Genomic DNA, 23,055 nt, shown 5'->3' on the forward strand with positions numbered 1-23,055 from the left:
CAGAGAGCCCTATCAGCTGGCAGTATTATTTAAGGTTAAAAAATAACACAAATGAAATATAATGCGTTTTTTTTATTATAATAACAACTTTATTTAATGATATAAGTAAAAATATAATAAATATGCAATATAGTACACATATTTAGCCAAATACTCTCTATAGCTCTTTTTTTCTAGGCAACTAACGTGCTATAGCCTATATTATGGTCATTAAATGGCTTTCCTGAGGTAAATGTTATGTGACATGATTGTTCTCCAGCTGTTTTATTGACACCTTTGTTTGATTGATTGGTCGATATTATGTATGAGGAATATACATTTCGGTAAGTTGTACTGTATCTTTCAACAGTGTTCATTCGTGTTTAAAGTTATTTACTATCAGCTAGAGATGATCACGTGCCGCTAGGGATCTGTCGCGTCACATTTACAAGCGCCAAAACGGTATTTATTGTCTGAATTTCGTAATAAAAGTGACAGAATCTGAGAGCTGAGATTTTTTTTATATCATAAGTAACCTGCTCTGTCTAGTCTGTCGGTCTCCGTGTCCTCTTTGCTTCGCGATTTTTCTGTGCGTGAGAAAATGGATGTGTGGCGTGAGCGCGTGTGAAGAGTGTCAATTGCGTGAGTCTCACGGTGAATGCGTGAGAGTTGGCAGCTATGTAGTTGGTTGTCATAACTAATCAAGACAAATATATTTTTTTATCAACATCTAAATACCTAATAAGTACTAGAATAAGTTAAACATATGCAAGTACAAACACCATCACAGTGCATGAGAACGGGGGGGCGGGGGAATTCACACTTGGTTTCATCTCAAGTGAAGTTTCCTCAGAACGGACAGCCAACTGCTGATAAAAATGCTTCACGGGTTTGTTTTCTTTTGTTTGTGCTTCTGGCGTCTCGATGGTAAGTTAAAATGTGTTTTTAGCTTTTCACTTCATGCAGTTTTGTAATGGTGTAATGGTGTAAAAGGCCTACCGTCGGAAATTACTAAAGGGTTTATATTTCCTTACAACATTTGTCTAAAGGTCTTCAGCTACGTCACAGTCACAGCTAACAAATATATGCTCTAAAAACATTCACTTTAAGTGATCAAAATGTTATTTCTGAATGTAAATTATTGTTTTTAGAGATGCTCTTGCTTTTGGTTATAGTTCTAGCTTTGTCCTAAATGACAATCTTATCAATCTGTGGTATTACTGAGGCAGTTTAAAACAGTGCAGTGATTTACAGTATGTGTGTATTTGAGACTTTATTTGCATTTGAGATTTGAGACAGTGCTCGAAGTGGGCCGGTACGCACCGGTACAATTCTCATTTGTCAGTGATGTGCTGAATTCTGTGACCCTAGGCGCTGTACTGAACTAATCCAACTTGATCCCAATCCTAATCCCAACCCTACTGTCACTACAGTGCCTATAGGGTCACATAATTTGGTGGGTCACAGACCGGTACTTTGCCAGTCAGAGTACTTTCCCCACTTAAAGCACTGCCTTCAGACATTAATGAAAATAAATACATTTTTATTAAACTTTCCATTTATAACATCTTCCATCACACTTTAATCAGTTCCATTTTGCTTCCTTTGTGTAATGCTGCTTTGTATTTTCTCTTTCCGTAAGATCCCAATGACTTGAATTCAAATCTTTTAACTTTTAGATTATTGTCAAATTCATGGAAGCTTGTTTCTGCCACAGGAAAAAAATAGGCAATTCTGACTTTATTTAGGCTATTAGAATTCTGACTTTATATCTAAACTTGGAATTCAAGGAAAAAAGTCAGACTTACAAGTTATAAGCCAGGATGTTGCATGTTCAGCGTTTTGTGTATCATGTGTTTCTGTTACTTGGATTTTTTTTCTTTTTTTTTTTCTGTTTCTAGTGCCATTTTGTAGTCAGTTTGTAGTTTTCTTGTTTATTAGTTGCCTGGCTGTTCCCAAGTGTGTCTTGTTTATCTTGTCCATCTATGAGTTTCACCAGTTTTACATTGGAATTGCAAGATATAACCTTGGAATTGCAAGAAATAGTCATAATTAATTTGTATTTTTATTTATTCTGTGGCTGAAACAAGCGTCCATAAAAAAAAGAAAAAAAACTTTTATTAATGCTAAGACTGTTCTTGATCATTTCACTGCTGGGAAAACATAATGAATCTGCGTTTCGTAAAAATGACGCAGTGAATGGGTGTGAAAGTGTAAGTGTCTAATGACTTCAACACAAAAATGCAGCCTTATCATTTTAACGTAAAATGAGTAATTTCACTGCAAATTGTATAAGTATGAAAATATACATTATACCAACACTATCTCACGACCAATTCGTACGAATTCGTACGAATGATAAAAAGATGGCTAAATCGTACGAATTCGTACGACCTCACTCGTACGAATTTGTACGATTTGTCTAAACCCACGTGATGGGTCTAAACCCACGTGATGGGATTTACGAATTGGGCAATTCGTAAAATATGTACGATTTTGCAAAAATCGTACGAATTCGTACGAGTGAGGTCATATGAATTCGTACGAATTAGCCACCTCGTAGAATTTGTACGTTTTCCCGTGAGATCGGGCTGATTATACTTACCAAGACAATTAATGAGACATAACACCATTATTCAGGACAGGTTTTTTTTTTATTAATATGAAAAAAGTTATAAAAACAAATCCATGTTTGGTATTTAATGAGGCTTAAATTAGTTTCAGACAAAAAAATTGCAGTCTCTCTTTCACATTATAAAACTGTAATGAAACCCACAATCCCAACATATTGGGCCCTGTCCCAAATGGCACCCTAAACACTTGCGAGTCCACATTTTCGTAATACAACGACCGGAAAGGGGGTGCTTATGAACACCATTCTCAAACCTAAAATGACAAATGGGACACCCTACGGTCTCATGGACTTAATGGACACACGCACACGAAAGTACACATGAAGTGTGCCATTTGGGACGGCCTTGGTTGTCCACTAGAGGACAGAAAACGTTCAAACACCTGTTTTGATCAAAACAGTTAAACTAACTATATAATGTAACAGACATGAAAAATACATGCCATTAATATCTGCATAACAGACAAGATCACGGTTAATGGGAACACGTTCCATCAACCTTAAAATAAGAAAAAAACAAATGTTAGTGTGGAGTCAGAAGAAACCCTTTGTCATTATTGTCATTTTTCACAGGCATGCAGAATCATTTCAAACACATTTTACAGGGTGATAGACTTGAAGGCTCGCTATAGACAAGAGCTTTCAGAGATCTGTCCATCCTTCAACAGTGAGTTTGTCTCCTCTGGCACATCTTCTCTTTCTGAGGAATTTGTAAGATAGTGTCAAAAAGTGTTGATGTTACAATGACAAATACTTAAATATGCCTAAAATATACAAGAGGGCAAAATTTATTATTTGATATAACTTTATTACACTGACAGATTTGAGCTACTCACCTTGGACAATAAATATCTTGGAGATCATACTTCTCCCATTCCTGGTGATATTTAGTTTATAAACTCCAAAGTCTGTAGGTCTGATGTCACTGATTGTGAGATATCCAGTTTTGCGATCCAGGTGAACTCGGTCATCATGATCGCGACAACCGCTATTGTTCAGTTCATTCAGTCTGGCGATGACTTTAAAAGGATTTGTGAGATCTGTGCCTGATTCTCCAAACATCCACTGTAACACATCACAGCTTTGTATTTCAGTGATGCCAATGTTTAGAGTGACGGACTCTCCCACAGTCACTGACACGGTCTTCAGTTCAACTTTCTCTGCTGAACAAACGGGAATGGAGGTAGAGATTAAACATTGTAGTGGTGTTTAATAACCGAATAGACTCAGATACACACTGCTAAGATATGCTGCTGCTGCTGCTGCTGCTGCTGGGAAGGTGGAGGGTTTCAGAGGAACCAATGCAGGGCTACCCTACAGCAAACACTGAGCCATAATATTTAAATGTTAAGCAAGCAATCTCATTGGCTGCAGGTTCAGCACAGGGGCCAATCATCTTGTGCCATGTGGTAATGATCAGTGATGCGCGGGTTGATCCGAAATGAGCGGGTGCCTGCGGTCACCCGCGGTTACCCGCGGTTACGAGTCATCCAAAAATATTTTTAATGATATTCGGGTCGCGGTCGGTCGGGTCGTTTGAAATAAAGATGCCAATTAAACCTTTGTAATTTATATAGTACTAGAGAACATATGAGCGGAGTGGAGCGGTGAGAATCTCCGCTCATCGCTCACGGAACTGTCCACCCCTCCGCTCCCCCGCTCAAAGCTACATCAGGCCGCTCCGCTCATTATCGCTCAGCGCTCAACGCAGTTTGCTCCGCGCTCCACCAAAATCGCCCCCCGCTCGCTCCAAAAAAGGAAAAAAAATCTACATGACATCACTGTTAACTTAGACCACAGCCTTACCTCCTAAAGAACTAATGAGCAACAACAACATTTTTCAAATAGAAATGTTTTATTTCAAATTAGGCCTAGGCTATAAGGAATATAGCCTACACAAAGTCCTGTAAAATTTAACGAATAAATGGGCCTAATAATATAAATAACAATTATATAAACAAAAATATAGCCTACATACATTTCTTTTAAATAAATTTACTATTAGGCCAGAATTTTGATAAGTTAACTTTTGCGCAACGCGCACGATTAAAATTTAAATGGGCTTATATCCATTGTACACAAACTGCTGTAAAATAAAACGAATAAATGGGCCTAATAATATAAATACAATTTATATAAACAAAAATATAAAAAAATATACATAAACGTTTTAAAAGTTGGCTAAATTAACTATTAGGCCAACGTTCTTATAACTGAACTTTTGCGCAGCGCGCAGGATTAAAATTGAAATGGGCTTGTATCAATTGTTTGAATATTACGCTATATTTAATTTACACTTTGTTACAAGTTACCGTAGGCCATTCAATTTGCTAACCTTTTGCTTTCTTCCCAGCGTTCAGATAGCACACTGCATGTTTTCGAGAGATGTGTCTTTTTAGATTCCAAAATGAATCTTTACTGACTGAAACGATGTCTCCACATTCGTTTTCTTCTACCACATTATAGTTAGTTTTATATTATAGTGTAGCCTACCTGTATGACTTCTTATTTTCCTTTTTGAAGTAGCCTACTTTTTGAACTCCATTATTGAGCCGAGTTTTGACTGAAAATAGAATCCATCTTGCAGTCATCAACTGAGTCAGGCTGAGCATGCTTCAGAATCGTGGTGTGCGCGGAGCGAAATTGGAGCGGGAAATAGGGCGACGCTCCATCCTTTTAAAAATGCCGCTCTGCGTTCTGTCCAAGATCCGCCCGCTCGCTCCCGCTCCACTCCGCTCACATGCAATTTTCTATGAAATACATAGGCCTGCTACACTTTATTGGCTGAATAACTGGCGCGAAGGCACGAGCTCAGTCTGCAGGTAGAGATGGAGGCGGCAAGAGAAAAGGTGAAGACTGGGGAGTGGAAGCTCCGCAAATACAAAAAACAGAAAGAGCAAAATGTGGGAGACATTTGCCGAAATAATGAAAGATGATGACCAAAGTGCTGGCTTTGTCATGTGTACTTCTTGCTATGCATTTACTAGGCTACTTTAAAAAAATGCGGGTCAGGAAGCGGGTCGGGTACAATATTTTCTTCTTTTTTTTTTGCGGCCCGAGTTGCGGGCGGGTTAGTTGAAAACGTCGGTCGGGTGCGGGTTGTTTATACATTGACCCGCGCATCACTGGTAATGATGTGATGCTTGTCGATTGAATGTAAAGCCTGCGCCCTCTAGAGTTTCATGACTGAACTAGTGATGGGAGAACCAAAGCTTTTCAAAGCTTCGAACCAATTCATCAAAATGCTTTGCAAAATGATTCGAATTTCGAAGCGTTCAAAATACCACATGCTGGGGACCCTTACTGGTCAGAACAGTGGAAATGCAACAAAAACTCAGGCTAAACATGCATAAAAACAGCTTTTTACAAACCCATTGCAAATGTTTTATTGAAAAAAAATAACTGCATCAAATACCATTAAATATTAAGTTTTATAAATTTTATACATTTTTATGGGTTGTTTTATTTGTTCCATGGATGGTTCAGCTAAACAGGCCAATAAGAGACTATTAACTAGTATTATTCCTTTAAAAATACAAATGTCCCATTAAACATCTATAAAACTGATCAGAGATCGGGTAAAAATCACATGTTCAATGGTTCGCCACTAGCGGGCAATCTCATTGAGTCTGCATGATTTCACAGAGATCAACGCCTCACAGCGGTGAATCATTGAAATTTCAAAACATTTTTAAAAAGTTATGTTGTAACGAAGCCTCGTTTACTGAAATCAAGTGAATTTGACAGTCTGATACACGCTCCAATCCATTGATTCAAAACAAAAGTTTGGTAAAGGTTTCGAAGCTTCATGAATCAGTGTTTCGAAATCGCCCATGACTTAACTGAACTAGATATATACTCTTTTCACAATAAAGCTCACATTTTCTATTATCTAAGTGTAGATCATACTTACCCATATGATCAGTATTTCTATATTTCCTGCGGGTGATGAATATTCCAACAGCAGCCACGGCTAAAACAATTACTCCAACAAAAACACAGATCACCACTATATGACTGAACGATAAACCTCTTTCTGTTTTGATCGTCGACTCGTCCACTGTAAAACAGTAGATCAGAGTTAACACACAAAACGTGTGACTATATCCAATAAATGAGATCTGAAATGGGTCAGATTACTAAAAATGCTGATGCTGTATTTATGGGAAACCTGAGAACTGGAGATTAAGTTGAGAGGTATCAATAATGTGGAGCAGAACAAATCAGTGCTGCCGTACCTGCACATGTGTGACAGAGTGTGTTGATGTCCAGATGTGTGGTCTGGTTGCTGATGGGATTGTTCAGCACACAGCTGTAGGTGTTTTTATCCTGATATTCCACCTCCAGAGGTAGAGAGAGACTGATGCTGAGATCAGACGCACTGATGCTGGACAATACACTGATTCCTTTGTACCAGGAGAGAGTCACATGACTCACATTCACCATTGATGAACACACCAATGAACATGATGATGATGATGAAGAACAGTGTGAAGAATTACTGACGATGACAGGAACAGGCAGATGAGCTAGAAAACACGAGAGAATAAACAGACAATGATCATATATAGGTGAATCAACCTTTATATAAATATTTATCTAAATAGAGGCACCTTAATGAAATACAGTGGGGAGAACAAGTATTTGATACACTGCCGATTTTGCAGGTTTTCCTACTTACAAAGCATGTAGAGGTCTGTCATTTTTATCATAGGTACACTTCAACTGTGAGAGACAGAATCTAAAACAAAAATCCAGAAAATCACATTGTATGATTTTTAAATAATTAATTTGCTTTTTATTGCATGACATAAGTACTTGATCACCTACCAACCAGTAAGAATTCCGGCTCTCACAGACCTGTTAGTTTTTGTTTAAGAAGCCCTCCTGTTCTCCACTCATTACCTGTATTAACTGCATCTGTTTGAACTCGTTATCTGTATAAAAGACACCTGTCCACACACTCAATCAAACAGACTCCAACCTCTCCACAATGGCCAAGACCAGAGAGCTGTGTAAGGACATCAGGGATAAAATTGTAGACCCGCACGAGGCTGGGATGGGCTACAGGACAATAGGCAAGCAGCTTGGTGAGAAGGCAACAACTGTTGGCGCAATTATTAGAAAATTGAAGAAGTTCAAGATGACGGTCAATCTCCCTCGGCCTGGGGCACCATGCAAGATCTCACCTCGTGGGGCATCAATGATCATTAGGAAGGTGATCAGCCCAGAACTACATGGCAGGACCTGGTCAATGACCTGAAGAGAGCTGGGACCACAGTCTCAAAGAAAACCATTAGTAACACACTACGCCGTCATGGATTAAAATCCTGCAGCGCACGCAAAGTCCCCCTGCTCAAGCCAGCGCATGTCCAGGCCCGTCTGAAGTTTGCCAATGACCATCTGGATGGTCCAGAGGAGGAATGGGAGAAGGTCATGAGGTCTGATGAGACAAAAATAGAGCTTTTTGGTCTAAACTCCACTCGCCGTGTTTGGAGGAAGAAGAAGGATGAGTACAACCCCAAGAACACCATCCCAACCGTGAAGCATGGAGGTGGAAACATCATTCTTTGGGGATGCTTTTCTGCAAAGGGGACAGGACGACTGCACCGTATTGAGGGGAGGATGGATGGGGCCATGTATCACAAGATCTTGGCCAACAACCTCCTTCCCTCCGTAAGAGCATTGAAGATGGGTCGTGGCTAGGTCTTCCAGCATGACAACGACCCGAAACACACAGCCAGGGCAACTAAGGAGTGGTTCCGTAAGAAGCATCTCAAGGTCCTGGAGTGGCCTAGCCAGTCTCCAGACCTGAACCCAATAGAACATTTTTGGAGGGAGCTGAAAGTCCGTATTGTCCAGCAACAGCCCCGAAACCTTAAGGATCTGGAGAAGGTCTGTATGGAGGAGTGGGCCAAAATCCCTGCTGCAGTGTGTGCAAACCTGGTCAAGAACTACAGGAAACGTATGATCTCTGTAACTGCAAGCAAAGGTTTCTGTACCAAATATGAAGTTCTGCTTTTCTGATGTATCAAATACTTATGTCATGCAATCAAATTAATTACTTAAAAATCATACAATGTGATTTTCTGGATTATGGTTTTAGATTCTGTCACTCACAGTTGAAGAGTACCTTTGATAAAAAATAACAGATTTCTACATGTGAGTGTAGAGTGTAAGTGGGAAAACCTGCAAAATCGGCCGTGTATCAAATACTTGTTCTCCTCACTGTAGTTTAGAAAAACTTATTTCATATATATAAAAAAATACACGTTCTAATAATCAGACTACTGCAGAAAGGGGAAATCAAGGGAAGAGTCACGACTGTGAAATTTGACATTATTGGCAAACACGTTTTACTCCAATCATGTGACGCATTTTTGACTGAAACAAGATATTCAATGAGAAGAATAATGTAGCAATTAAGGGAGTTTTTGGCATGCAGTGAGTTAAACCAAAATTCACTTATTTGATTCATAACCTGAAATTCTAAACTTTTTATTAACTTTGACTTGACTTTTTAACCACGTCATTATGACTTTTTAATGTCCCAAAGCAGATATTTTTTCTTATGTGGCAGAAATGGGCCTCCATGGTTTTAAGTGATTTACACTATCTCTGTCTCTTTAGGTTGCTTGTCTCAAATTAACCAACATATACCGGGGCTGTGACTCGGGTCTCATTTTACCCTTTACAATAGAAACCAAATACTGTAGGTTCAGATTGCATTTAGGATAATTGAATGATGGGCTCAGTGGACAAGTTACCAAGGTAACTTCTCAGTTTTACTGCTGACTTGACATACTGACAATATGTCCAGTATGGAACAATACTGCAATGAAGTCAAACCGAATGCAAACTATATTTTAACTACTCACCATAATAAACCATAATACTGAATTTTTTGGGTAGGACCTCTTTTTCGCCAAAGATCTGTAATTCATAAAGTCCATCATGTTCAGTTGTGATGTTTGTGATTGTGAGATCTCCAGTCTGATCATCTAACTTCAGTCTGTCTCTGAATATCCCATCAAGAGCATCATTGTATAATGAGAGCTTATTGATCATTTTGTTGATCTGAGCTATACGAGTGCTGTCAGGTCCAAACGTCCACAGTATCAGATCAATCCTCTGTGTTTCAGTAGGACCTGCATGTAGAGTGACTGAATCTCCCTCCAACACTGACCTCACTGGATCAACACCAAACACACCTGAAGAACAAACAAACAGTTTCTCAAATGGAGATCATTTGTGTCTAAACAAATTCCTGAGACTTTAAGGGATAGTTCACCCAAAAATGAAAATGATCCCATGATTTACTCACCCTCAAAGCCATGAATGAAAAAGAACAACATGGATGTTCTGCTAACATCTTCGTTTGTTTTCCACAGAAAATGTTATGGTCATATACAGTGATTGGAAGCTCATTAGGGTGAGTAAATCATGACCGAATTTTCATTCATTTGTGAACTATTCCTTAAAGTTTTATTTGCCTAATTGTTCTATTTCAGCTATTCATTCTTTACAGGTAAAAAAAAAAAAAATCCGGTTTAAAGAAACAATAATAAAGAACAAAGGTTTAAAGAAACAATAATAATGGTTATGCCAACATCAGCATTTTAATGAGACTTGTTGCCTGGGGACAGTTAAACCACCTAGTTTAATTACGGTAGTTAAATTAAGTAGCCAAGTAATTAAAGTATATTTCAAAAATGGAAAAATAGATCTCAAAATGAAAGCGAAAGTCTCTGAGGTTTTTAAATTCTGTACTCACCTTTAAAGAGTAAAAGGCAGATAAATAAAACACAGATCATCATCATACCGATGTAGATCAGAGTGAAATATGGTTTAAAATAAAGATGTAGTGTATTTGTTCATCGGCTCAGGTGCGTTCTCGGTTGTTTATCCTTCAGGTTAGCGCTCCGTTTCTTAAACGTACGCTGACAGCGACGATTAACATAATTTTCTATCGAATTAGCCGATATCTAACATAGCAACAACAGATAGACTTCATTGGTGAATTAAATTCTTGATCATCGCTGGTAAACTAGTAAATCTGCGTGACTGCGAGGAAAAGTTGGGAAGTAAATGTCAGGAAGTTCCTCAGATCGGAATGAAGGATGTCGGCTCACATGACAACTCGAACGTGACGCATTTATTCTCACTCAAAAAAGAACTTTAATTGTTGCTAGTTTTACAGAATTTTCTCTCGTCCGTGTTAATGCGTGTAATCACGTGAACTTAAAATACTGTAATCACGTGAACTTAAAATACTAAAGTATTTTACTAAAAGTCTCTGTCAACGTAACTGAGGAAAACCAAACGTAGGCTACGTAAGCTTGTAGTCAATAATGTTATTGTTCAACATGTAAAAGACAATATTAGTGAGTCCTCGTGGAAGGTGCCGCTTTTCCACATCCTGAAATATTTATTAACGTGTTCAAGTAAATGTATGGAATGCTAAGCAGGGATGAGCTTCGCAGTAAATACATTGGCCGACAGAGGGCGCTCATCCTGTGATCTATGTGTGTTTTAATCTGCAGTTCAACCTAATGACCACTTGAGGATAATGTGCAATGGGGTGCAATGGATAAGACACATGCCTTTGGTGTGAGAGACCCGGGTTTGAATCCACTGTGAGACACCAATGTGTCCCTGAGCAAGACACTTAACCCCTAGTTGCTCCAGAGGCGTGCAACCTCTGACATATATAGCAATTGTAAGTTGCTTTGGATAAAAGCGTCAGCTAAATGAATAAATGTAAATGTAAATGTATTAGTTGGTTTAAGTTTTTATTTTCTACACATTCGATTAGGTTACAGCAGACCAACAGAAGACCTTTTCAATGCACTGTCACCACCAGCTCAATTTCAAACTGAGTCAAACTGAAACTTGCTGTGGTCTGATTTCTTAAGATCTACAAAGATATGTAGGTCTAGTTCTGTTGAGTGGACAAATAAGTTGTGCATGTGCTTATGTCTCATGTGGTTAAAGGGCTTTTTCCTGTCCTGCTAACATTATCATAACAGACTGTTTTCCTGTTACTCAATACAGGTTGATTGTTAAACAAAGTAGTGAATCCATCAACAATAATAGGCTTTTTAAAATTAATTGCCAGCACCATTTAACAATGATCATTTACTATTTAATATACAAACAAATTATGAGAAATTGCACTTTACACGCTAGTAATGGTATTATTGGGAATATCTTTTTTAATAGGAAATATCAGCAATTTTTACATATACACTGTAACATGGTTGCATGTCATAACTAATAAAAATAATATTTTCTACCACCAGTTAGATTCGTAATAAGTACTAGAATAAGTTAAACATATGCAAGTAGAACAAACACAATCACAGTCAGTGCATGAGCACGGGGAGGGAGGTGGAAAAGTGTAGAGGGGGGAAGGGGGGGTGAATTCACACTTGGTTTCATCTCAAGTGATGTTTTCTCAGAATGGACAGCCAACTGCTGATAAAAATGCTTCACGGGTTTGTTTTCTTTTGTTTGTGCTTCTGGCGTCTCGATGGTAAGTTAAAATGTATTTTTAGCTTTTCACTTCATGCAGTTTTGTAATGGTGTTAAAGGCCTACTGTCGAAAATTACTAAAAGGTGTATATTTCCTTACAACATTTGTCTAAAGGTCTTCAGCTACGTCACAGTCACAGCTAATAAATATATGCTCTAAAAACATTCCCTTTAAGTTATCAAACTGTTATTTCTGAATGTAAATTAACACTTTAGTTATTTTTAGAGATGCTCTTGCTTTTGGTTGTAGTTCTAGCTTTGTCCTAAATGACAATCTATCAATCTGTGGTATTACTGAGGAAGTTTGAAAACAGTGCAGTGATTTACAGTATTTGTGTATTTGAGACTTTATTTGCATTTGAGATTTGAGACAGTGCTTGAAGTGGGCCGGTACGCACCGGTACGCAGTATCAGCACTTCTAGATTTTAAACTTTAGCGTACCTTCTTAGTTGCCAATCAGAGTCAAAGCGAGAGTACCAGCACTTTTTTCCCCACTTAAAGCACTGCCTTCAGGGAAAATAAATATATTTTTTATTAAACTTTCCATTTATAACATCTTCCTAACTACACACTTTAAAACACCAGTTCCATTTTGCTTCCTTTGTGTAATGCTGCTTTGTATTTTCTCTTTCCGTAAGATCCCAATGACTTGAATTCAAATCTTTTAACTTTTAAATTAGTGTCAAATTCATGGAAGCTTGTTTCTGCCACAGGAAAAAAATAGGCAATTCTGACTTTATTTATCAGAATTCTGACTTTATATCTAAATTGCAAGTTATAAACCCGGATATTATATGTTCTCTGTATTTTAGGTTGTATACCGGTTCTTTCCTGTTTTCTGTTTCTAGTGCCATTTTGTAGTCAGTTTGTAGTTTTCTTGTTTATTCGTTCCCTGACTGTTCCCAAGTGTGTCTTGTTTATCTATCACCCCTTGTGTGTGTGTAACCCCAGTGTTTCTGTGTTCTTAGTCGGATCTTTTCTGTTGTTGGATGTGTCGTTGGTGTCCTCAGTTCTGCTTCTGTAATTCCTGGTTTCTGCTCCTTGTGCTTGGATTGTTGTTTGCTTAAACAAAACTGTATTTGGATTCTACTCTCCGAATAAATCACAATGGATCCAGCAGAGAAACTTCTGTATCCCTGGCAAGGTAAGGACTCTATAGAGGAATATACAGTTCAGTTTTGTGCACTGACTAACTGTATGAACTGAGTGGGAAACTGCTTTCAAGATATTTTTTTATTTATTTTGGGCTAAGTGAGCCCCTTACTTACAAACTTACAAGCCCTCTCCCAAGCCCGGCAGCCTCTGCGCTTCCAAGCCCAGTGTCCCAAGTCCAACGGTCTAAACTCTTCCAAGTCCTGCGGTCCCAAGTCAAGTGGTCTCAGCACTTCCAAGTCCTGCGGTCTCAGCGCTTCCAAGTCCAGTGGTCTTAGCGCTTCCAAGTCCAGTGGTCTCAGCGCTTCCAAGTCCGGTGGTCTCAGCGCTTCCAAGTCCAGTGGTCTCAGCGCTTCCAAGTCCTGCGGTCTCAGCGCTTCCAAGTCCAGTGGTCTTAGCGCTTCCAAGTCCGGTGGTCTTAGCGTTTCCAAGTCTGGTTGTCTCAGCGCTTCCAAGTCCGGTTGTCTCAGCGCTTCCAAGTCCAGTGGTCACAGCGCTTCCAAATCCAGTGGTCTCAGTGCTTACAAGTCCGGTTGTCTCAGCGCTTCCAAGTCCGGTTGTCTCAGCGCTTCCAAGTCCAGTGGTCACAGCGCTTCCAAGTCCAGTGGTCTCAGTGCTTACAAGTCCGGTTGTCTCAGCGCTTCCAAGTCCGGTGGTCTCAGCGCTTCCAAGTCCTGCGGTCTCAGCGCTTCCAAGTCCAGTGGTCTCAGCGCTTCCAAGTCCAGTGGTCTCAGCGCTTCCAAGTCCGGTGGTCTCAGCGCTTACAAGTCCTGCGGTCTCAGCGCTTACAAGTCCAGTGGTCTCAGCGCTTCCAAGTCCAGTGGTCTCAGCGCTTACAAGTCCTGCGGTCTCAGCGCTTACAAGTCCGGTGGTCTCAGCGCTTCCAAGTCCTGCGGTCTCAGCGCTTCCAAGTCCTGTGGTCTCAGCACTTCCAAGTCCAGTGGTCTTAGCGCTTACAAGTCCAGTGGTCTCAGCGCTTACAAGTCCAGTGGTCTCAGCGCTTACAAGTCCAGTGGTCTCAGCGCTCACAAGTCCGGTGGTCTCAGCGCTCACAAGTCCTGCGGTCTCAGCGCTTACAAGTCCTGTGGTCTCAGCGCTTCCAAGTCTGGTGATCTTAGCGCTTACAAGTCCTATGGTCTCAGGGCTTTCAAGTCCGGTGGTCTCAGCACTTCCAAGTCCGGTGGTCTTAGCGCTTCCAAGTCTAGTGGTCTCAACACTTCCAAGTCTGATGCTTCCAAGTCCAGTGGCCCTGGAGGTCCTACCACTCGCACCTGTTCTGCCTTTGATAGCTACCACCATCTTGTGTGTGTGTGGCCTTCACACACTTCTCGGCGGCTGCGTCATGTCATGGCCAAGGAGGCAATCACTAAACTCTCTGGGCTCTCTCTCTCTGTTACATCGGCTCTGCCGAGGCTTCAGCTCCGCCGATTCCACCCTGGTCACCTGCTCCATCCAAGTTCCCTGAACTGCCAGCTTCGCCTTGACTCTCCACTTGGCTAGCTCTGCATCAGTCTCCAGGCCTATTTCCATCACATGGGCCTGGCTTGCTATCCCTTCCCCTGGTCTGCCCCCGCTCCACCACCCTCTTGTGTTTTTGTGTTTGGTCATGGAGCATCTGAAATCTGCTCCTTAAAGGGGGTCTCTGTTACATGTTGTGTGTACCTTGTGTTTCTGTTATTTGAACTTTTAGGTTGTATTCTGCCTGTCTTTTTTCCCGGGTTTCTGTTTCTAGTGCCATTTTGTAGTCAGTTTGTAGTTTTATCACCCCTTGTGTGTATATAAACCCCAGTTTTTCCTGTGTTCTTGGTCAGATCTTGTTCATTGTTGGATGTGTCCTTGGTGTCCTCAGTTCTGCTCCTGGGATTCCTGGTTTCTGCTCCTTGTCCTTGGATTGTTGTTTGCTTAAATAAAACTGCATTTGGATGAGTTTTGACCAGTTTTACATCGGAATTACTAGATATAAACTCACACTTGCAAGAAATAAAGTCATAATCGCAAAACATAAAGTCCCAATTCACTTTTTATTTTTGTTTTATTCTGTGGCTAAAAGAAGCTTCCATAAAAATGGAATTACTTGTAATAATAGTATAGCAATTTTAACTGAAACTAATGATCCTACAGAAAGTTACTTCAGTACTTTAGTCTGTGATTGAGAACGTGCCCTTGTATGTTTCAGGTGTGTTTGGTGTTGAGGCAGATGAAATCGAGTCGGTGTCTGTGATGGAGGGAGATTCTCTCAACCTACAGACTGGTGTGAATAAAATACGAGAGGACGATCTGATAATGTGGATGTGCGGAGACGACTGCATCGCTAAACTCAACATATCCTCCCAAGTCATCTCTGAAAATAATGACAGATTCAGAGACAGACTGAAGCTGGATCATCAGACTGGATCTCTGACCATCACAAACATCAGAACCACAGACTCTGGGTTTTATAAAGTACAGTTGATTGGACATAAAGTTTCAAAGAAAACTTTCAATGTTACTGTCATTGGTGAGTACTTATAGGTAGAGGTTCTCTAAAAATTTATTTCTAGAGACCCTTTATTAATATTTTTTCCATGTTTTACAGCTCGTCTTCCTATTCCTGCCATCGCTAGTTACTGTCCTCAAAATCCTTCTTCATCATCAGAATCATCGGTGTCCAAATGTTTGCTGCTGTGTTCAGTGTTGAATGTGAGTCATGCGACTCTCTCCTGGTACAAAGGAATCAGTGTATTGTCCAGCATCAGTGCGTCTGATCTCAGCATCAGTCTCTCTCTACCTCTGGAGGTGGAATATCAGGATAAAAACAACTACAGCTGTGTGCTGAACAATCCCATCAGCAACCAGACCACACATCTGGACATCAACACACTCTGTCACACATGTTCAGGTAGCATCAAACCATCACTTCAACATCAGCAGAATACTATCTAATAATTTTATATATTGATATTTTCTGTTCTTTTTTTCCCTTCAGAATGTGTCTGCTGTTGTGATTCTAATAAAGCTGTGATCCAATTGGTCCTCTCTGCTCTGGTGGGCGTGGCTACTATTGCTATTCTGGTTTATGACATCACATCCAGAAGAGCTGAACAGAAAAGAAGAGCTCAGAAATCAATCTCAAACAGATTTAGCCAACTATAACCGAAATTTTAAAATAATATCAGGAATACATTTTTTTTATTATTATTCTGACACACTTTTACAAAACTAGAGTGAAATACAAAATGTTTGTGTTTATTTTAGCATAATATTGGGAGTTTTAAAATTCTCTAAAACTCTCATATTATAACTTAACGTCCGTTTCTACCAAAAATTGGTCTGTTCTTGTATCTACGCTGTGCTTACTAAACATCTTGTGTTTTTGTGGTCTGGTAATGTAGGTAGCAGACCTGTTTCTGTGGCCTGTCAGCATGTAAGTGTTGGCAGGAAGTTTTTTGTTTTGCAAACTTGTGACTTCTGAAGAACCTGCCCTTTAGTGTCAGGACATTGTCTCTTTAATGTTGTTACCCACAGTGTTCAGAAAGTTTTCTCAGTTGAGCTTCGATGTGTTAAACTTTTGAACTTTTGGTGCACATTGCACACCTTTGTTTGAGTCAGGGGCGTTTGATCATCACTGGCGCCCCACATACATTTTAATAAAGTACCTTAAAATGTCTCGGGCACTCTGGGTTTTTTTTTTTTTTTTTGGTGTGTGTGTGCAAAAACACCAAAGCATTCAGTTCTGGTGACTTTGGGAGTAATATTTATTAATTAATTTTCTTTGATAATATTATGTAAGAATGTGCTGCGGATCATTTAATAAGTTCAATTTTACCTTAAATTCACAACAAGCATTTTCATGAGCAAAATAAATAAATCAACCAATAACTCAAACTCAAAAAGCTTTCAGTGATGCTAAATTAAACCACAGATGAAATGATGCCAAATTACAAGAAATAACCAAGCATTCTTTTAACAGTTAACAAGCTCATGTTATGGATCAAAGAAGTGCCAAGTAAATTATATCTAGAAAACGGGATGTCCTCATTCAGCTAAAAAACTCACAACTGATGTCTGTGTACCTTCATAATAAAGAATAGATAGTAAGGGAAATTCTTTTGATAACCAGACAGTTGATGGACCCCACTGACTACCATAGTAGGAAAAAAAAACACATACTATTGAAGTCAATGGGGGAAATCTGGTTACCAACATTCTTCAAAAAAAATTATTTTGTGTTCAACACAAAAATGTTTTAATCAAAATTTATTATTTGGGAATCATAACCAGAAATTGCTCCAAAATTAGTTATTATATTCATTATAATTCATTTTATACTGAGGTTCACAAAATTATTAACTGGTGTCTATCAATCACATAAAACACACACAAATGAAAACACACATTAGCCTTTATTTCATAACAATCATACTGTGCTCCAGTTGACAAACTACATTTGCAATACAACTGCAAAATTCATTTTAAAGGGATACTTCACAGTTTTTTCATATTAAACTATGTTATTCCCTTAACTAAAACGAGTTGATACATACCTCTCTCGTCTCAGTGCGTGCACTAAATTCGCTGTCTTGCGGCGAAACTTTGTTAGCACTTAGCTTAGTCCAGTTCATTTAATATGGGCCAAGCAGAGAAGCTACCAAACATCTCCACGTTTTCCCTATTTAAATACAGTTACTCGCGTAGTGTAACTCGACCTAGGACGGTGACACAAAACAAAACGTTGCGCTTTTCTAAGCGTGTAAAATGGATAACTATATTGTATGGCGGAATACCATAGCAAGTGCTTGGAAGCACTTCGACTTCGGCGCAGTAATATCTTCACTCGTGAAAAATCCTCTCACCGGCCCCCGCTCCCTCTAGTGAAGATATTACTGCGCCGAAGTCGAAGTGCTTCCAAGCACTTGCTATGGTATTCCGCCATACAATATAGTTATCCATTTTACACGCTTAGAAAAGCGCAACGTTTTGTTTTGTGTCACCGTCCTAGGTCGAGTTACACTACGCGAGTAACTGTATTTAAATAGGGAAAACGTGGAGATGTTTGGTAGCTTCTCTGCTTGGCCCATATTGAATGAACTGGACTAAGCTAAGTGCTAACAAAGTTTCGCCGCAAGACAGCGATTTAGTGCACGCATTGAGACGAGAGAGGTATGTATCAACTCGTTTTAGTTCAGGGAATAACATAGTTTAATATGAAAAAACGGTGGAGTATCCCTTTAAACACGTTTATTGACTAAACAAGCTCCTGTAAACGTTAGACCTATTTAAAATTGAAAAGAAAAAGTGTAAACCCAAAAATGGACTTAGATCCATGTGGTATGATATAATATAATATAATATAATATAATATAATATAATATAATATAATATAATATAAAATATAATATAATAATGTCTGTGGTAAACATAACTTGACAATACTTTGACGTTTTGTTCTATAATGTAAAGTACATACCCATTTTGAATATTCATTTTTGAAAATGAATGCTTTTAATAACTAGATAAGACCATTTGGGGTGTGAGTGTGGTCTTGATACTATCAAATATTGGCTGGATTTGTGTTTATTAGTCCAGTCAACATTAGCCATTCTGAATGTGGACTGTACTTATAAATCACCCATAATTAAATTTTTTGTTTGTTTTTGTTTTTCTAATATATTTTTGCAAGACTTAATAGAATATGTTTTCTTAAAGGGTTAGTTCACCCAAAAATGAAAATTCTGTCAGTAATTACTCTCCCTCATGTTGTTCCAACCCCGTAAGACTTTCTTTCATCTTCAGAACACAAATTAAGATATTTTTGATGAAATCTGAGAGCTGGCTCACTCCTCCATAGGCTTCTTTGTAATCGATATCTCCCGGCCCAGAAAAGTTAGTAAAGACATTGTTAAAACAGTCCAAGTGACTACAGTGGCTCAACCTTAAAGCTTCAGGGTGCTTCTCAATATCCCTCCTCGTCTCCTCCGTCCTCCATCCTATGACCCGGAAACCGATCGAGCTCAGCCATCTTGAAGGACATCTCAATTCTCTAATTGCACCGCGAGGAGTCGAGGATCGAGGAGTTAGGAGGCTTCCTGAGGAGTCATGAGCGAGGATACACAGGTGTATCCTATGTGGAAGAGTTTTATCGACTAAAACGTGACGCACGTATAAATTCTCCTCCCCCTTCACATTGGTCACAATAATTTTAATTTATACTTTACCTTTGCAGTTTAAATAAACCACACATCTTGCATATTTCAACAGGGTATCTTGCTTTTAATATTTATTATGAATTTCTTAAATAAACAAACTTCAACAACATAAGGGCAGATCCTTTGAGCGCTGCTGATGACGCTGTGAAGTGACGCTCGAGTGATGAAGTATTCCAATGTATAAAAAAGCTTTCATTCGATCCCTCTGTCCTCGCGTCTTTTCCTTGCAGCTTTACTCGCATCCTACAGGGGGAGGAGCTGAGACGCGAGGAAAGGAAGCGAGGAAAGGAAACGAGGATGCACAAATAAGAATTGAGAAGCACCCGCAGTCCGTAGTTTGTCGCCATCTCTGTTAGAAATCTGCAATTGCAGCGGAATAATCAACTTTACGTGAGTTGTGCCTCGGCACGGCACAGCACGGTTGCACAAGTCCAATGTTTTGAGGAGAATGTGCAGCTGTCAGTCGCCGCGCCGGTGTGGATACTGGCATTTGCAATCACACATTATACTTTTTGGAAGTATGACCAACATAAAGATTTTCACTGGTTCACGAGTTCACACTTACGAATGATCAGAGAGTAAATGGTTATGCGTATTTGGCGTGCTGTCCGGGGGGAGGGCTCCGAGTTCGGAAATTGGGCCCGAACCCAGAGTACTCCCCCCGTCTCTGGTTTAGGAAGATAACCAAGCAAGTGTGAGGAGATGGGGTGGTGGAGGGATGCTGAAAACTGTCGAGGAATATGGGTGAGTCGACTGCGTTTATTTATAGGTTTAACTCATGCTGATTGAGTGGACCTGTTGATTACTGATTGATGACAGCTGGTTAGAATAACTTGATTGCTTGATCATTAGAACGTGTTCCTCCCGAACCTTGTTAATAAAACATCATAAAATGTAATCTGAACAAGTAAGTAATAAGTAAGCATTACAGTAAATTGCGCAGATTAAATTTAATGATTGCTTATCATATCACGTCAAACCGTGCAAATTATGCCTTGGTCTCAAATTGTTAATGTTAACAACATCAGCATTGCGAAACAAAATTTAATGCCCTTCCGATATTTGTCCTTGTTTTCACACGTGCCGTCTCTTTTTTTCTCCGAAGTCTTTTGTCTTTTGCATTTTACACTGGGTGAATCTCCAGTTGTCACTGGTGATGGTCGTTTGAACCTTTCTGGATCTGCCATCAAATTAATAAGTTTAATTATATCAAGTGCTGTGAGAAAAGGCTATAAATCTCCACCTCCAACATCCTCACACTCATAGTCTACTAGCCGAGACTCTTCTTTATGTGGGCAGATGTGACGTAATGACGCAAAGACATGCTCGAATTTCCCGCGGAAATCCACCAGTACCACTAGAGTTAAAAACATTATTACAAGCTTACCGTTTTGAATCGAGCTAAGGCAAGCAGAGAGTTTTGAACAGTGAACACTGGCTGGTTATGTACTTGCTCAAAAATATATTTTGGATAATTTTTAACCCAAAAAACCTACGGACTGCAGCTTTAAGATCATCAAGCGTCGAGAATACTTTTTGTGTGCAAAAACCCCCCCAGAAATAACGACTTTATTCAACTCTTCATTTTCTTCTGTGTGTTCCTCTGAGTGAGTTCACGTAGTGTAACAGTGCAGTGCTTCTAGGTTGTTCGTCAGAATGTAGGCTCACAATTGGCCAGCATCACACGCATCACACATATGACCAGCGTCAGCCAATAATGAGTCTACGTTCTGACGTCCTGGTACAACCCAGATTTTCATCAAAAAAAATCTTAATTTGTGTTCTGAATATGAACGAAAGTCTTACGGGGTTCGAACAACATGAGGGTGAGTAATTACTGACAGAATTTTCATTTTTGGGTGAACTAGCCCTTAAACTAAGCCCAAGCAAGAATATTAGCATTTTAAACAAAAATAAAATAAAATTTTTAATTGCCATTTTTTACAATAAAGTTTTATTAGTCGATAAAATGTATTTTATATTTCATAATACGGAGTGCATGTTTTCGCAGTAAATTTACAAAGAATATCTCAAATATCACAGTATGTATATAAACACTGGCCTGAATATAAAAACTCAATATGGTCACAAATATTTACACAAACGTTAATGGCAATATCTCACTCTCAATGTATTATATGAAATGCAAAAAACCTTTATACTGTTTATGTATACAATACAAGTTTCATAACTGTTTTGAGACTGTCATGTTGAGTGATTTTGGTACAGAGATTAGCATAATGAAAATGTTAGTGTATTAAAGGGATAGTTCACTTTGAAATTCAATTTTGGTATGTTTTAGCTTACCTCAAGGGCATCCAAGATGTAGGTGTCTTTGTTTCCGCGGTAGTTTAAATTTTTTTATTTTTAGGTCAAACCGTTCTTGTCTGTCAGTCATATAATGCAGGTCTATGGTCACTATCTCAAAGAGTGATTACAGTGAAGTCCAAATGAAACAATTTCCCATCGTAAGTACACATTGATGGCCTAAGACACGAAACGAGCGGTTTGTGTGAGAAAATGAACAGTATTTATATCGTTTTTACCTCTTGTACACAGCCACGTCCAAGTGATCTGAGAGCATGCGCGCTTCCTAGTGTGTGACATGTGCGCACGTTCTGGCTTAGTCTGCGCAAGCGCCGGAAATACTGTTCTGTTATTACAACATAAATACTGTTCGTTTTCTCACACAAACCGCTTGTTTCGTGTCTTAGGCCATTAATGTGTACTTACTTAATTGTTTAATTTGGACTTCTCTGTGCATGCTCTTTTAGATAGTGACCATAGACCTGCATTATATGACTGACAGACAAGAACGGTTTGACCTAAAAATATCAAAATTGAAACTACTGCGGAAAAAAAGACACCTACATCTTGGATGCCCTTAAGGTAAGCTAAAACATACCAAAATTTCATTTCAAAGTGAACTATCCCTTTAAAAGCATGTCTTTAGCACTATATTTAGCTAAATATTCTCATCAAATATAGTTATCAACACATAACAAGCACCTGTTTTTGCATACGGTCACATTACCTGCACATAATGAATAACTTCTTAACCATTAAAAAAGTGGTAAATCCATATAGACTACATCTGCCGACTGGCATTGTCATCCCCACCTGACTCCTCCTTATCCTCACTGGATAAAGTGTCCGTCAGCTGCACAGTATATGTACTAGTGTTGTTGGGGTCCTCTTCTGGTGTCAACGAAAACATTGTCTCAGTTAGATCATCCCCACATATTTGTGTGGCAGCTGTAGAAAACAAAGAAACACAGAAGGTAAAAAGAGAGAAAGCCGTAGAGTTAAACTGCACTGTATAGCAAATTAAATATTCATGTTAAAATGGATGTCATAAGAAAAGATCTATCATGTGACTCTTGATTTCAAACACAGATTTACACTATCGTTACCTGATCGCAATTATACACTGTAAAAAAGTTGCTGATTTTTTTTATTTTTTATGTACAATCAACTTGAATGTTTAAGTAATTTCAACATAAATTACATTTAACTGACTTCAAAAAATAGATGAAGCTCGTGTAACATAAAAAAATATGAAAATTGCTTAA

The 23,055-nt window shown here is 39.0% G+C and overlaps 3 protein-coding genes across 13 annotated transcripts in view; 1 reads left to right on the forward strand and 2 right to left on the reverse strand.

Moving 5' to 3' along the window:
- The first annotated feature begins 812 nt into the window (after positions 1-812).
- On the forward strand, positions 813-21,740 carry LOC309476172 (uncharacterized protein). Of its 5 annotated transcripts, XM_082139412.1 has the most exons (5): positions 813-906; positions 10,003-10,043; positions 15,475-15,795; positions 15,874-16,176; positions 16,264-21,740. In XM_082139412.1, exons 3-5 carry the CDS (start codon positions 15,519-15,521, stop codon positions 16,428-16,430), a joined length of 747 nt encoding a protein of 248 aa, XP_081995538.1. In that variant the 5' UTR covers positions 813-906; positions 10,003-10,043; positions 15,475-15,518; the 3' UTR covers positions 16,431-21,740. The 5 variants fall into 5 exon arrangements, with proteins under 5 accessions (XP_081995538.1, XP_081995535.1, XP_081995537.1 ...); XM_082139409.1 differs by lacking the exon at positions 10,003-10,043 and having other exon boundaries at positions 819-906; XM_082139411.1 differs by lacking the exon at positions 813-906 and having other exon boundaries at positions 9,829-10,043.
- Positions 2,595-10,752, reverse strand: LOC309476085 (SLAM family member 5-like). 2 transcript variants are annotated; one of them, XM_082139247.1, is made up of 5 exons: positions 10,386-10,752; positions 9,490-9,822; positions 6,850-7,140; positions 6,525-6,647; positions 2,595-3,774 (listed from the first exon to the last, which is right to left on the reverse strand). In XM_082139247.1, exons 1-5 carry the CDS (start codon positions 10,429-10,431, stop codon positions 3,440-3,442), a joined length of 1,128 nt encoding a protein of 375 aa, XP_081995373.1. In that variant the 5' UTR covers positions 10,432-10,752; the 3' UTR covers positions 2,595-3,439. The 2 variants fall into 2 exon arrangements, with proteins under 2 accessions (XP_081995373.1, XP_081995372.1); XM_082139246.1 differs by having other exon boundaries at positions 6,525-6,671.
- Positions 17,662-23,055, reverse strand: part of LOC309476032 (uncharacterized protein) — a 30,585-nt gene continuing 25,191 nt past the window's right edge. For 5 of the 6 annotated variants that reach the window (XM_082139151.1, XM_082139145.1, XM_082139140.1 and 2 more), the window contains one exon: positions 17,662-22,738. In XM_082139151.1, the coding sequence (XP_081995277.1) occupies positions 22,572-22,738 (167 nt within the window). In that variant the 3' untranslated portion in view covers positions 17,662-22,571. The remainder of the gene's footprint in view (positions 22,739-23,055) is intronic. The other variant, XR_014197909.1, reaches the window with a different exon arrangement.

This window comes from Leuciscus leuciscus, assembly GCF_965113295.1.
Source record: "Leuciscus leuciscus genome assembly, chromosome: 15".
In the NCBI taxonomy this organism is placed as follows: domain Eukaryota; kingdom Metazoa; phylum Chordata; class Actinopteri; order Cypriniformes; family Leuciscidae; genus Leuciscus; species Leuciscus leuciscus.